At 38.3% G+C, this 16,036-nt stretch overlaps 1 protein-coding gene across 4 annotated transcripts in view; it reads left to right on the forward strand.

Moving 5' to 3' along the window:
* Inpp4b (inositol polyphosphate-4-phosphatase type II B) overlaps window positions 1–16,036 on the forward strand; it is a 751,408-nt gene that overhangs the window by 376,519 nt on the left and 358,853 nt on the right. For all 4 annotated transcript variants that reach the window (XM_021220100.1, XM_021220101.2, XM_029532468.1 and 1 more), the window contains exons 4-5: window positions 10,833–11,042; window positions 13,885–13,929. In XM_021220100.1, the coding sequence (XP_021075759.1) occupies window positions 10,952–11,042; window positions 13,885–13,929 (136 nt within the window). In that variant the 5' untranslated portion in view covers window positions 10,833–10,951. The remainder of the gene's footprint in view (window positions 1–10,832; window positions 11,043–13,884; window positions 13,930–16,036) is intronic.

The following is a 16,036-nucleotide window of genomic DNA, read 5'->3' on the forward strand; positions in this document are numbered from 1 at the left end:
CTCCCCCTTTCCTTTCCTTTCCTTTCCTTTCCTTTCCTTTCCTTTCCTTTCCTTTCCTTTCCTTTCCTTTCCTTTCCTTTCCTTTCCTTTCCTTTCCTTCCTTTTCTTCTTTCTTTCTTTTCTTTTTCCTTTTTTCTTTCTTTCTCTCTCTCTCTGTCTCTCTTTCTCTTCCTTTCTTTCTTTTTCCTTCCTTCCTTCCTTCCTTCCTTCCTTCCTTCCTTCCTTCCTTCCTTCCTTCCTTCCTTCCCTTCTTTTCATTAAAATTCAGCCTGCCACATAAAACTGCTATAGAAAAAAATGTAAAATTTCAAGACTTTGTTAAACATCCAGTGGAAGTTCTTAGATTTTTAGATGATCCAGAGTGGTAGCCAGGAATGTCACAGGCTAAACGCAGGATGCTACACAAGCTCATTTTAGAACAAGGACCTGTTAATCTGAGAGCCAGGTCCATTTCTCGTTCATTTCTGGGTCTTTGTGTCATTCTCTCCTCAGACATCATCATCACACGTTTCTTAGTGTGTTAATTCTATGTTCCATTGACTGACTCCAAGATGTGAGTCTTGTGTTTGATTTTTAAAATATCTTTGTTTTGTTTCTTTTAAAGTACTAGTGCTTGACCCCAAAGATTGTGCATGCTAGCCAAACATGCTACCATGGAACCAAACTTCCAGACCCTGTTCTTTTCAAGATTGATAGAAGGTAGGAATATCATAAATGTCTCAAAGAGGAGATGAAGCATACATTCACCATTCCTCAGTGTGCCTTGCCTGTTGCAGACAACATGGAACCACTCAGGAGAGCCGGCAATACCCAGTGCTCACAAACATGTCTCCTCAGGACTCTACCTAAAGGCCCAGGCTCCTACTACCATCCCTTCCTATTTTACTATAGTCTTGGCTGACCATAATTTGTCCTGATCTCGATTTTCTAATTGTCATATCAAATCCATGAGTATTTCTGCCTTTCACTTTCCTGGGTAACATTTCCCTTATAAGGACCACTATTTCCTCAAAGGAACATAAAGTCTGCATTATAGATAGGAGAGTGTTAACTTTTTCTCAGGCCTGGAAGAGGCCCCCTAGGTTGCTATGATCTCATTAAGATTCCAGTTGCCTAACTAACTCCGATGTACTTCTCACAGTGATCACATTTATTGGTCATGTCCCTGCTCTCTGCAAACATTCCTTTAGGCACATTATCTCCCCTGGTCCCCAAGTTTCCACTGTTACACTTTTAAGTGGTTAGATGATTTAATTTCCATAGAAAATTCCTCTACAACACCCTTCATACATAGTTTCTTTGTCATTTAGATGCTAGCCAGTTTCAGTCTCCCACTTATCTCCTGATTGTGCTTTGAAGTTCTCATCATTTAGAACGGAATACTTTGCTCATCTGCCACTAAATCATATCTTCCCCTACCGATGCCTTCCCAATCCAGCTGAAAAGACCTTCAATTTTCTTATTACTATCACATTATTGGTTTCATCTTTCCCTCAATGTATCATGAGACAATTTCTTGACATTAAGTCAGTTGTACTCTCTAGGCTCAGTCCTTGGGGAGAAAGCCCTCAAATAGTTAAGCTGTCACTCACTGCCCCTCACCCCCTTTGTCTGTGGTTCCAAGCACAGGCCACTTGTTCCTACTCAGTGTTACTAGTGGCCAGCTTAGGACTCCATCTGCCTACTTAAAGCTCCCATACACTTTGTTTTTATATCTTCCCAGCACATGGCTTTGCCTCTTTTTTATTAATTAAATTTGAAAGAATAAATAAAAATACAGGAATAAAGAAAAACACAGTACATTTTTTAATGGAATTTAAGAAAACTCAAAACTACTGCACTCCCTCCTCTGCCACATTCCCAGTACCTCCCTCCTTCCCACTGTCAAGAGGCTGACTTTACAGATTATCCTGTATGTCCCTGTAGTTGTGTCTCTTGTCTGCATACTCTGTGTAACGTTGATATGCAGATCACTATTTTCACAACTTAAATGATGAGAGTGTTGCCTTACATGTAGTCTTAGGGTTTCTATTCCTGCACAAACATCATGACCAAGAAGCAAGTTGTGGAGGAAAGGGTTTATTCAGCTTACACTTCCACATTGCTGTTCATCACCAAAGGAAGTCAGAACTGAAACTCAAGCAGGTCAGGAAGCAGGAGCTGATGCAGAGGCCATGGAGGGATGTTTTTTTACTGGCTTGCTTCCCCTGACTTGATCAGCCTGCTCTCTTATAGAACCCAAGACTACCAGCCCAGGGATGATCCCACCCACAAGGGGCCCTTTCCCCTTGATCACTAATTGAGAAATGCCCCACAGATGGATCTCCACTGAAATATTTTCTTCCTTCAAGAGGGAAAAATATCAGGGCACAGTCACAATCAAAAGCAAAAATCAATCTCCAACCATTCAGTATCTGGGATCCAACTCACAATCTTCTGGGCTCCTCCAAGGGCTTGGGTCACTTCTCCAGCCATGCCCTTTGGAGCACACATGTTATCTTCTAAGCTCCAGCTGCCTGTACTCCACTGCTGCTGCTGTTCTTGGTGGTCATCTCATGGTACTGGCATCTCCAAAACACTGCATGACCCCTTCAGTCCTGGGCCATCAATTGCAACTGGGGTCGCACCTTCACCAATGTCCTTCCATGGCTTTTCACAGTGCCAAGCCTCAGCTGCTCTGCATGACCCCTCCATACCTTCAAAACCAGTACCACCTGGATGACTCTTACACATTACCAAGTCTTGCTGCAGCAAGAGGTACAACCTTGGCTATCTCTGGAACACAGCCTCTGTGCTCTCAGAAAACACTTCCCAGATGTCACCTCAGTGATGCTGGTCTCTTCTTAATCATAGCCAATTTCTTAGCTCCAGCTAACCAGCATCAATAGTCCTAGTAATGCAAAGTTTTCGCTTTAGTAGTTCTGCTATCTTGTTAGTCACAACTGATTCTTCAGCCTCAGCTAACCAGAATGATAGAATCTTCACAATCAAAATAGCAATGGCCCTGAAAAGAGTCTTTAATTTTCCCTCTGAAATTTCACAAGCCAGGCCTCTATTTTCTGAACTGTTCTCAACATTATCTTTCAAGCTCCTACACAACATCCCACAGAGCTCTTAACACCTAATAGATCTTCTGGCCCAAAGTTCCAAAGTCCTTCCACAGTTCTCCCCAAAACATGGTCAGGTTGTCACAGGAAGATCACACTATGCTGGTACCAATTTGTCTTAGTCAGGGTTTCTATTACTGGACAAAACATCATGACCAAGAAGCAAGTTGTGGAGGAAAGGGTTTATTCAGCTTACATTTCCACATTGCTGTTCATCACAAAAACAAGTTGGGACTGGAACTCAAGCAGGTCAGGAAGCAGGAACTGATGCAGAGGCCATGGAGGGATGTTTTTTACTGGCTTGTTTTCCCCTGGCTTGCTCAGCCTGCTCTCTTATAGAACCCAAGACCCCCACCCACAAGGGGCCCTCCCACCTTGATCACTAATTGAGAAAATGCCCCAGAGATGGATCTCATGGAGTTATTTCCCCAACTGAAGCTCCATTCTCTGTGATAACTCTAGCCTGTGTCAAGTTGACACACAAGACTAGTCAGTACACACGTTTTGAATTGCTCTAAGCATCTTATCATGTCTTGTCTTCCTGCTTGCCCTGCCTCTGATTCTTTCTGTTCTTAATAGTTTCTGAGCTTTATCTTTTGGCTATATGAAATAAATATTTACTAACTTTGCTGCCAAATAGAATGGGAACTTCCAAATATGTTCATGTAATTTCTTAGTAATGGATATTTGGCTTGTTTGCAACATTTTCTTTTTTACTGGTATTTCACTAGTGACTGATTTTACATTGAAACAACTAAGTTGAGTATTTGTGACAACAGCAATAACAAAAATAAGGCACACAAGTCATTTGCTTTTTTCTTTAGTTTTTGTTTTGTTCTCAGTGCAGCAGGACAAGCCCAGGACCTTGTACATTTACTGTAGGAACAGACAATGCTCACGTCTGCCTTAGGCAATTATCTTTTGTCCTTATTAGAAGCAAGAGAAAGTGAAGTTAACTTCTATTTTCTTTGAGCTGCATGTGTATGCTATGCTTGAAGAACTTCTCTTAAGGTTTTTTGAAATGCTGATAATGAGGTTGTCATTCATTATTTCTGGATAAGAGCTGTTAGCACACGACAGCACTTAGCAGTTGCTTCCACCTTGTGTAGAATGCTGGGTTGATGGGTTTTCTAATTTCAGAACACAGAAGACACCATTTTTTTTTCTGGAATGCATAGCCTCTAGCGTGAAGCCATTGTGTTTCTCAACTTGTTATCTTTTGCTTGGATTTTCCCTGTGATTGGGGTTCAATGCTTTGAATAAGACTTATACTGGTGTGTGTGTGTGTGTGTGTGTGTGTGTGTGTGTGTGTGTGTGTGTGTGACAGAGAAAGAGAGACTGAGAGACTGAGAGACAGAGAGAGACAAAGAAAGAGACAGATTCAGAGAGAGAGAGACAGAGAGACAGAGAAAGATACAGAGACACACACACACACACAGAGGAAGAGAGGGGGGCTGTGGTGTGTAGGGATCTATTATCTTTTCTGATGTTTGCTGAGCTCCTTGGCTATGTGTGTAGATGCCTTTAAACATGTTTGGAGCAATCTCCTGCCTCAAACATTTGTTTAATTCTCTCCCCTGAGAGTCAGATAGAATGTGCTTGGTGTTGTCACCCACATGTCACCAGTCTCTTTGCTTTCCATGTCTCTGTTTGGGTGGATTCTACTGACCTACTTTCTGGTTTCCTAGTTTGTAGGTTATGACACAGTCATACATCAGTCTGCCAGAAATACTCTTTATTGTTCTACTCAGTGTATTTTACATTCTTAATATTAATTTTATTTGTTTTTCTGTTTCTATCTTTGCTAACATTTCTCATGTAGTTATGTAGAATTTTCTTCTATAGCCTTCAGAATGATCTCTTTTGATTTGGTTTTTTTTTTTTTTTATCATTTCAGCATCTGTGCATTGTCTGGTTCTGACTTTTTAGATGACATTCCTACATTTTTTCTTAAAAGAATTTTCTTGTTTTAGTCCCCCCTCCCTGCTTCTTCTGCTCCTCCCCTTGTTCTTCCCATCCTCTTCCTCCTCCTCTTCCTCCTTTCTTCCTCCTCTTTTTCTTCTGTTCCTTTCCCTTCTCCTCCTACTTTTCCTTGCTCATTTTCCTCTTCTTTGTTATCTGTGTGCTTTGTAGAATAGTTGAGTCTCAGCAAAAGAGAGTTCATGACTGGAGGTGGACATCCCAGTTTGACTTCTAAGCCTTTAGTCTTTGTACAGAGGAGGTGGAATCAGTCTAGCAGGGCTTCAGTATAGTTCCTATGACAACCTTCAGTGCATAATAAACTAACTGCATGTTCATTTGGTGTTGCTATTACTTAGTAGAGGAAGGGATGAATGGATGGAAACTTTGCTCTCTGCTCTCAACTTTAGGCTTTTGCTGGAAGAGAAGTTCACTGTTCAGTGCTGTTGTGTCTCTACTAGTGGTGTGTAGGTAGTGTGCTATTATTAGCACTCTCTTGTCTGTTGAGGTGGGGTAGGAGTCAGGTAGGGATGACCTCTATTATCTTCTTAGAGCCGACACCTTAGATAGTAAGCTCTTTGATCTTGGGGCACAGTAATAAAGCATCTCAAAGTCCTTACTAGCCCTGTCTCCTGAGATTTCCCTCTCTTTACCTGTCTCCACTCCATAATTGCAGTGGGTCTAGGTGTGTAGCCTTGTGGATGGACCTGCCATTTCTGCACTGTTGGGATGTGGTGAGAGTAGTGCTATGCTCTTTTTCTGAGAAGACTGCTCTTCCTCCCATGGGTATGTGTCACAAAGAGGTGTGGTGTCTAGATATCCACTCAGCTCTGTATTTACTTTTTATGAGTACCTGAGTGATTCCTAAGCCAGAGAATCTATTAATGAGTTTAGACAACCCTTGACTTGTGGGTCTTGTATATCTGATGCTACCTCTGAACTGACTATTAGTAATTCATCAAATGTTCTGGCTGAGTTTTTACTACCAGTGTGTGGCCTGGCATTCTTCTCTTCATTCTTGAAATGCTGTGTTTTCTAGATTCAGATGAACTGACAGCCTTTCAACATTTTTGGAAAGCTTTGATTGTATACATTGCTGACTTTTTCTTGACTATAGGGTAAGGCTCTTTCTTTTAAGTCTTTGCAAATGGAAGCTTGAAAGTTCTGTGTCTATTTTCTAGGTGTGTGTTCTGTTTTTTTTATTGTTATGGTATTGTTTGTTCACAGATAATTTTTATTTTACTGTTGACAGACGTCTTTGGTTTGCATTACTCTTATATGCCAACCAAAATCAACTTGAGGAGGGGTTTACTTCAGTGTATATGTGCCAGTCATAGGACCCATAAAGGTTTATATCAAGGTAGGGACTCAAGGGAGGAATATGGAGGAAGAACTAAAGCAGGGACCATGAAAGAATGCTGCTTATTGTCTTTATAATATTTTCCCAGCTTGCTTCCTTGGTCACCCCAGGGCCACCTGTTCAGTGGTGGCACTATGTTGTCCTTGGCTCTCCTACATCAATCGTTAACAAAGAAATGGTCTCACAGACTTGCTGAAATTCCAGTTTTATGGAGGCATTTTCTCAATTATGATTCCTTCTTCCTAGATATGTCAAGGATTTGTCAAGTTGAAAAAAAAATCACTAATTTGAAATATGGATTTATTGACAGTTATTTATATGGTCTGACCTTTTCAAAGTGGATTGTGAAATTTTCCCTATATTTAATTTATGAATATGTGAATGTGTCTTTTTCTCAACAGGAAATGAGATCATTTTGGAAAGCATGCTAAAGTTTCTACAGCTTCCTGTGAGACCCTTGTCTCGTTGTCAGTGTCTGTTCATCTTCCTTTCTTATACCAGACTGTTTGTTTTATACTTTATCTTACCATTTCCTGTATCCTTCCATCAATCAGTTACTCTCATATATGCCCATCAAAATAGCTCAATCTCTACTCAATGGTCCTAGTTCTTACCAGAGAGCATTTCAACAGAATAATGGCAGTATTCCATTGTTTTCTTCTGTATCCCAGACTAGATTTCCTCATTACATTTTTACGCTTTGTTTCCCAAGGGATCACTAGTTAGCCCCCTAAATATCTTTGTATCTTATGAAAGATTTTCTAAACCTTTCTTCTCATTCTATGCATTTTTAGCAAACTTATACATTATATTTACTTAGCCATTGTTTCTGAATATGTGTGTGTGTGTGTGTGTGTGTGTGTGTGTGTGTGTGTGTGTGTGTATTTTTCTAGCCTGAGTCTCTTTCTTAAGAATCTATACACTATGTTCAAGCTCTTTCTAAGTTGTTACCCTAGGACCACATGCTTAAATTGAAATCTGCTTCTTTGACTAATTGTTGTCTTGTTCATTCTCTGGAAGCTTCAGTTGTTTACAAATTCAATATGACTCCTATTTTCATAAGTGATACTTTAATATGGCACCAAATTCTATCATCAAGACCAATAATTTTGTGTAAAAATTTCCTTTGAAATTATGGCTGTCTTTTCTATGGTGGATTTTCTTTGTTGGTATAAATTCTTATTTTATTTTTCTGGACTATTGAATTCACCTACAACTAAGATGATTTTCTTATCATTACCATTGTTCAGCATTTTAGGACCATCTTTGAGACTTGGTGAACATTCTACAGTTCAACTGTGGGATATACTTGATATGATTAGTTTCCTCTCTCTACCTAGTTTGCTCTGTAGGCCCTTTTATTACATAATCACTTAGTGTCATGTACTTTTAGTCTGGATGCAATTTCAATTTCTTTTTTAAAAAACTGTCATGAAAACAAGAATAAACAACCTCTTCATGCTGGGTGTTAGGAGATCTTTCATGAATTCTGTGTGACTAGGAATGACGTCAAAGAATGAACTTGAAGGTGGCTTCCCTACACATAGGACGGATGGCAGGACATCAGAGTGTTTATCCCCTCTGAACCTGTCTGCCCTTTGGGACTTTGATGTTCAAGAGTGAAGTAAAACTCTCCTATCCTTGAATCTGATCACACAATACTCTAGTTACACCTCCAGTTACAGCTTTATAGAAATCCAGAGTGCCCAACCAGGTGCATTCACATAATATAGAGTAGAAGAGAATGTGAGCTCATTTCACTTCATCAAACTCTGTTGTCTTTCTCTTCGCTGTCCTAGAAAAAATGGTGTGGCTCAGTCTTTAGACAGTTGGTACAGTTTGATACAACTAAATTGTATCATTTAATTGCAAAACAACTATCTTTATTATATTTTCTGAATGTAATCACCATAAGACCTGATTCCTCTATATTTCTTTTACTTTCTTTGTAATTTTAATTAAATTTTCAGTGTTTTTTTTTTTTCTTAGAGTGTTTTTTAAAAGACATTTCCCAGATTTGACAAGGCTACATTGACATTAGACAGTGTGGTAGAAGAGATGCTTTCTAAAACATGGAACAATTGCTAAGTACAATTGTTTACTATTATGGTCAGAACTCTGTACTTACTATTTTTGGTCAGCATTCTGTCTTGACCAGATGATGCCATTTGGTCTGCCCGTCAGTAATGAATGACCAGAAACACACAGCAGCCTTTTAATGTTCAATATATGTCACATTGCCACTCTGCTGTGGAAGGTCTTTGCTTTTATGTGTGGTCAGTCTCCTCCTAACTAAGCATAATGCCTTTTAATGACTTTTATGAGCATTTCAGAGTTTTCATTTTAGGGTGAGGTATGTAAAATACTTAACAATGTTTCTTACATAGTCTATGAGAAATATTGTTTAATTCAATGTATCTTGATAAAGCTACCCATCATTTAACCTCTTTGGTGGTTGGGGCAGGAGAGTACAAACAGTCCTTTCGAGCTATTGTGTAGTACAAATATGTGTATTATTCATTGCTGTTCTGAGCAACTCGAAAGGACATGAACTGGGCTGAGTAGTTGTTATGCTTAAAGACGGACTTTGAAATAATGAGAGGTGTGCAGAAACAACAGTTTGTGTGTGGTCAGCAAAGCAGAACACTTCCAAAACGGCACAGATCAGAGAGACATCCACACCAATACTTTCCTTGCCACCTGGAAAGTTAGTGAGTTTTCGGGAACTTTGCTGTTGATAGGGTCTGAGGTATAAATCTTGATTGCAAGTATCAGATCTTAAACTATTCTTTAGTGCAACAAAAGAAGAATGAAAATAGGACCCTGGGCTCAGCAGTAGCACTTGCTATTCCTTTGAGTACTGTTTTCCCTTGCTGCATTTGTTTTGAGCAGAAAAATGATATGGTTCAAATGGGACCATGGCAACAAGAGCTCAGATGTGTCTAACTTTATTCTTCTCCCATCTCTTCCCATCACACAAGTGCACATGTACCTGCGCTAGCATTTATTTTATCAATTATTTCACACTTACTATGCTGAGTGGCTATTATATCAAGGATTCATATTATCTTGTGTGGATCTTTCAAGTTTTTTTAAATGACCTATCAGGATTAAGGGTTGTGTATTTAATTAAAATATTCTAAGGAGGTTGATAAAGTCCTTGTCAGAATGGTGACAGAGTAGTATCAGGTTTTGGGGGAGACTATGCAATGAGAATATGTGTATTTCTCAGAATTATAATTGTAATAGCCTAAAAAGAATGTAGAGGGAATTTTCTTAATTAAAAAATATTTTTGAAAGAGATGTTTACAATCTAACTGCTGGTAAATGGTTCTTTTTTTTTTTTTCAGATAATATTCTCAATGCTGTTAACATTAAGAACCAAGTGGCTATTTTGAAATACTTTCTAAAGATTCAGGTGGCTTTCTTTGTGTAATTGTTGCCAGCTGATTTCTAAGAACTAAAGCTGAATCTTAAATGAAGCCACTTTGTTAAGGACAACAGAATGAGGGAGTGTTGATTTGTGGGTTTTGAGGCCACATCAATATTCTGAACCAAAGTTATTGGCTGCTATCTCATTAAGCATCACTGTGTAGGCATGTAAAGATTTTTGCACATTTTAATTCAGCTGGTGACTTGATTTAAAACATTGATTTTTTTCCAATTCATTCTTGGTTGTGTATATCAACATGAATTTGTAACTATATAAAGCTTTCTACAGCAGGGTACTAAATTGGGGTGGAGCTTTCTCTCCTGTGGATTGCCATCAGTTTTCTGTTGCTTTCATTTTCCCTTGAGCTTCATCTTTTGAGAATTATTTTTCATTCTTCTCACACCATGCTCTGATCATTAAGCAATTAAATCACTATCAGACAGAACAGTAGGAGAGTCTGTGGAAAGTAACAAGGTTGGGAATGCCCCGTTCAACCTGTTGGCCTATCTTAGAAGAAAAATGTATGCCAAATTATGGTTATGTGCCTGTGACTAATTCTCTGAAAAGAGCACAAACGAACCTAAGGGACATAAAGGGAAGGAGTCACAGTAATGGTCATGGTGGCAACACAGGCAAATGTCTTGAAATGAAGCCATCTGCTCCTGCTACCTCCTCTATTCGGTATACATTAAGTTAGCAACCCTATATCTATCTTATAGCTTAGTAAATTAAATTGAAGGGATGAGTATCTCTGGAAATTTAGAAATTTCTCATACTGCTGTAATAATTCTCTTGAAAATACTAACAGCCTAGGGCTTCCAGTGTTTTTCCCAGCTTGGTTCTGTAAGTGTCACAGGGCTGGGCATGGAGGGAAGGGAATTTGAAACTACTTGTATTTTCTACATTGATTTTTAGCTTTGAATTGAGTTTAAAAATGACAGCAATGTTGAATATTGATATTTTCTATGTGCAGAATTTCACAGTGGACTTTTAGATCGTTAATGTGAAGATACGCCAACGTTTAACCTGAGCTCATTATCTGGTACCATTTGAAAAGACACCGTGGAGAATAAGTCAGTTGTGAGGTGGATCATGGAAATCAAAGAGGAAGGAACATCAGAAGAAGGCCAGCATTTTCTTCCTGCAGCTCAGGCAAATGACCCTGAGGACATTCAGTTTACCAGTAAGTGTGTATGTGTGTGTGTGTGTGTGCGCGCGTGCACGCCTCCTGTAGGTCTCTAAAGAGCCACTGTATTAACTAAACAAATATCCCTGTTCATTTACAGAAACCTGGGTTCCACCAAATGCCACCAGGTTACCTCATTTCTTTGCCATTTTCTCTCTGTACTTTAAGTTGTGCTTTAAGTCCTCTCATCCTTTTTCTTGGATGAGACAGATGATAGGTCATGGACCAGAATCAAATGATAAAATTTCCAATGTGTATTAAATACTGATAAATATATTTTATGGGCTCTTCCCAGATGCTGATCATATTTAAAAAGAGCTCCCATTTGGTACTTATTTATTCTTATAGAAAATTAATATTTTGGAAGCTAGACATGTTTAAGACCAAAAGGTATTAAAGCTGAAAGCATTAGTGAAAAATGTTACACAAGAAGCTTTGCTTAGTGCTTAACAGAGGCCACTAATTCACATAACAGTGAAAGCTTAGAGATTTGGTTGAGATTTACATCTGAACATTGGAATCAGTTTTTGTGCTACTCATGTAATTAAGAAGTGTAAGAGTGTGCTTAAATTACAGGGTTTCCATTTGTTCTTTTTTTTTTTTTTCCAGTGACATATTTTCTTTAATAAGGTTATAGAACATTTAGAAGGTCTTATAACTTCCCTCAAACAGTATCACAATCTGGGAACCAAGTAGTCAAATATGTGAACGTTTCTCAACCAGCTATAGCTGCTGTCCACACCATTTGACCCTTGAGTGTTAGCTATTTGGAGACAGAAGAACTTCATCAGGAACAACTCTTTTTTTTTTCTTTATTTTCTTTATTTATATTTCAAATGCTATCCTGAAAGTTCCCTATACCCCCTCCCCGCCCCTGCTCCCTTACCCACCCACTCCCACTACTTGGCCCAGGCCTTCCCTTGTGCTGGGTCATATAAAGTTTACAAGACCAAGGGGCCTCTCTTCCCAATGATGGCCGATTAGGCCGTCTTCTGCTACATATGCAGCTAGAGACACGAGCTCAGGGGGTACTGGTTAGTTCATATTGTTGTTCCACCTATAGGGTTGCAGCCCCCTTCAGCTCCTTGGGTACTTTCTCTAGCTCCTCCATTGGGGGCCCCTTTAGAATCAATGGTGTCCTTTCTTTCAGAGTGCTCCCTTTACTCATGTTTTAATGCTAGCAAATAGGTGCCTAACCTCTTTAAATTTATTGCCTAAAAATTATCTTCCAAAAATGGTATTGGTTGGGTGCATTGAATGTGGTGTCAAAGCTTAGAGCAGAGTTAATTATTAGTATCAAAAACAAAAACAAAAACAAAAAAACAACCAAAACAAAAAACCCTATATTATTTGATTTTCACAAAAACATACCTAATGATTCCAGCCTCTTTTGGATAGTCTAACATTGATAACTGAAACATTTTTAAATGTCAGCAGGAGAGAAAAAATAAATGGTTGCTGTGCAAAAACAGATCAAAACAAAAATGCTAACTTTGTAAATAAAACATGCATTCCATTTTTTCAAAAAGATGGTTTTAAAAATAGCTTATTGACCAAATGCTAGTTAGTTTAAACAGTCTTTGAGTGATACGCAAAGTCTGGAACTTTACATTTATTTTCAAGTGACATAATTTCCTATGTTTTGGCTACTTATGAGTTTTAAGAAATGTCATGTCATTCATTCACGCCCTCCTCTATGCTTGTTGGGGTTTCTATTGAGGATCTACCTCCCACAAGCTGATCATTCCACTTCCTAACCTACCCATGCTTGTAGACATCTGTTCTGAGACCCACCCACACTTGTGGACACCTGTTCTGAGACCTGCCCACACTTGTGGACAGCTGTTCTGAGGCCCGCCCACACTTGTGGACAGCTGTTGTGAGGCCCACCCATACTTGTGGACAGCTGTTCTGAGACCCACTTCTGTACTTCTGCTTCATCTTAAATCATTTTACATACTGTCTTCTTTTTGAAATATCACTGGCAAAAGGAGTTGAAGTACTTGTTTATTTTTTAAAACAAAATCCCTATCATTTGATTTTGCCAAATGAAGACTCCTGAACCAGATTCTGGGGTGAAAACCTTCTAGTGCACAGAGGCAGAGAAAGTGTCCAACTGACCTAACTCCTCAATCTATATTCCAGAAAGAAAGAACCACTTTTTCTTCTCCACGTGTCTTAGAAACCCTTGTAATGGAATGTCCCTCCTTTCTACTTCCGGTTTGTCTCTATTCATCCCCTTAGTTTCCTTTCACTTTCTATCGTTTCTTTTTCCCCCTCAGTTCACTTCCTGTCAACTGGTTGCTTAGTATACCCCTTGATCTATGGTTGACTTTATTTAATCTTGTTTACAGTAGACAGAAAGCTCTGGATTGAAGGTGTGTGCTAGGGCTGAGCCACATCACAATTAGAAACAGGGTTTTCCAGCACACAGTTTCATAGAGTGATCAAATACCCTGCAAGACTCTCGGATTCAAGGTGAACGCTACTGCTCAGGCACACCACTAGAGGCAGGCTTCTCTAGTATACAGTCTCAGGGGATCACAGTGTGATCAGGTATCCTGCAACGAGTATTGAGCAAAATATTGTTGAAATGGCCAATAAGCAAAAGAACCAACTCCATACCCATGCCTACTAGAACTTGGTTTTTAAATTTCCATTGAGTTTACAATTTAGCATGACTTCACCAGAGAATTCATAATGATTAGCCTGATAATTGATCTTTATTCATTCCTTCAAAAATGTATGTATATATTTGGTTTGGTGAAACAGTGCATATGCTATTGTAGTATGTATAATGAATAATTTTAAAACCTGAACTTATCCCTACTATTTACAGGCATCCAGAAGATTCCAAATGAGCCACAGTTGGAATTCATTCTCGGTAAGGAATTCTTCCTTATTTATAGCAAGCAGTAAAATGAGAATTTGTGCAGACATTCACAAATTATGGTTGTATTATTTGTATCATTATATTTTACTGTTTAAAACATTATTCTAGTAAAAATTTTTCCATAACATAGTGATTATTTTCCTCAACTAGTACTAGTAAACAAATAATCTGGGGTTGCTGCCTAGATCCATTTGGTGCCACAATAGTATATATTTTCTTTTGAACTAAACTTTTTAAATTAACCCATGCACATATTCAAGTTGGCATGCTGAGATGAGATATATTTTACGTGTCAGTAGAGATATTTTCTGTAGATTGGGAGAGAGATTTAAAAATATAGATATCTGATCTGAGTCTTAATGATTTGAAGTCTCAATTTTTTAGGCACACACATTTTCATTAATCATGTAGCAAATTTGTAGCTTGTTGTCAATGTATTTTATTTTGAGTATACCTTAATGAGATAATGATTACATATAATTAATATTTTAAGCATCCTTAAAAGGGTATATGGCAACTTAACATTCTGGATTAGAGTTTCCTAGGTATTGAGAGACAGGCAAACTTGTGAAAACTCAAGAAATACTCATGGAACAGCTGATAAAGCTGTACTTTGTTTCTTTAAGTTTTGAGATGGTTTGGGGCATAGAAAGAGGTTGTTTTCAGGAAGCAAGTGAGAGGCGAAGGAGATGTACGTGTCCTAGCGCCCTGACAAGTGCCCAGCAATTCTCAAGGCTGCCAACCTTCCACTTGAAGTTAACTTTAAAGAAAGTTAAACCTTTGTGGGGGGGCCTTTTGGAACGACAACAGTAGTCAGAAACATCCATATTTCAAACTACAAACAAAGCCTTATTCCATTACATACAGGAAGAGGGGATCTGAAAGAGACAGGAGTTTGGGATTAAAGACAGATGTGGAGAATAGTTTACAAGGGACAGTTTACCTGCTTTTTATTTAAATTAAAATGAGCAGTTTTTTTATCAAAGTCAACTGTGCTATTTCATACAAAAGCCCAGGTTAATAGCAAATCTGTAAAGTTCAGTAGCAACTCTGTTGTCTCTCATACTTTGGGTTTTGAAGCATGGAAGATAATCACAGCCATTAAAATTTATTCATAATAATGTCCAGTTTAAATAATGTCCATTTCTTTTTTCTTATATCTATTCAAAAAACAGAGTAATATTGTTAAAGATGGTTAATTTTGTTATCAAATAGCAAGAAATATCTAATAAGAGAGCACACATTTATCAAAGATATTCGGTGTAGAGAAAAATTGGAGATTTAGAAAATGAATGCTACAAACCATCAGCTTCAGAGCATGTGAAGACTCCCAAAACTCGTATTTCTTACAGAACTTTTTCATTACTTACTGTCCCACTGAGGATGGCATCACAAACCTTGTCTGCAGTGTATTAGTCTGTTAATTTCCTCCTAGACTATTTTTTTAATTCCCAAAATTCTATGGCTCTAAATACATCATTAACTATTCATTTTATGATGAATAGAGAATATAGAACAATATGAAATACATAACAAGAGAGGAGCCCTTTTTGCAGTTCCAATATTTTGATATTTGATTCACTACCCTTAACCAAGATGGTGAAATAGCTTGAAAATTTCAACAGCTTTGCTTTATAAAGAGGGAAAGCAGGTGCACTTATTATCTAGACAGGTGATTTACTGGTTTGCATAAGTTATTTCATGTGGAAACTTGTTTTTCAGTGATGTCTGTGTTGGTATAATATCATTTTATCTTTCTGGAATTTCCCTGCTACACCTTTATTCAAGTAAATGAGGTTGCAGATTCTTAGTCAACGAGCAAGCTAATTGGCTAAAGACATCTTGATAGAGGTGGATAGGAATGCTCTGAGAAAGCACTCTGTTCACCACTAACCACGTATTTTAATGGGTGACTGGAGCTAAATGAAGTAATTTACCCTTACAGCTGGGATACTGCAAACACATTTGTTTCCCTTTCTTCCCACTTGTACAGCAGTCCTTTAATTTCAGAAAGAAAGAAGGAAGGAAGGAAAGAAGGAAAGAAAGAAAGAAAGAAAGAAAGAAAGAAAGAAAGAAAGAAAGAAAGAAAGAAAGAAAG

The sequence above is a fragment of the Mus pahari genome, chromosome 20 (genome assembly GCF_900095145.1).
Source record: "Mus pahari chromosome 20, PAHARI_EIJ_v1.1, whole genome shotgun sequence".
Lineage (NCBI taxonomy): Eukaryota > Metazoa > Chordata > Mammalia > Rodentia > Muridae > Mus > Mus pahari.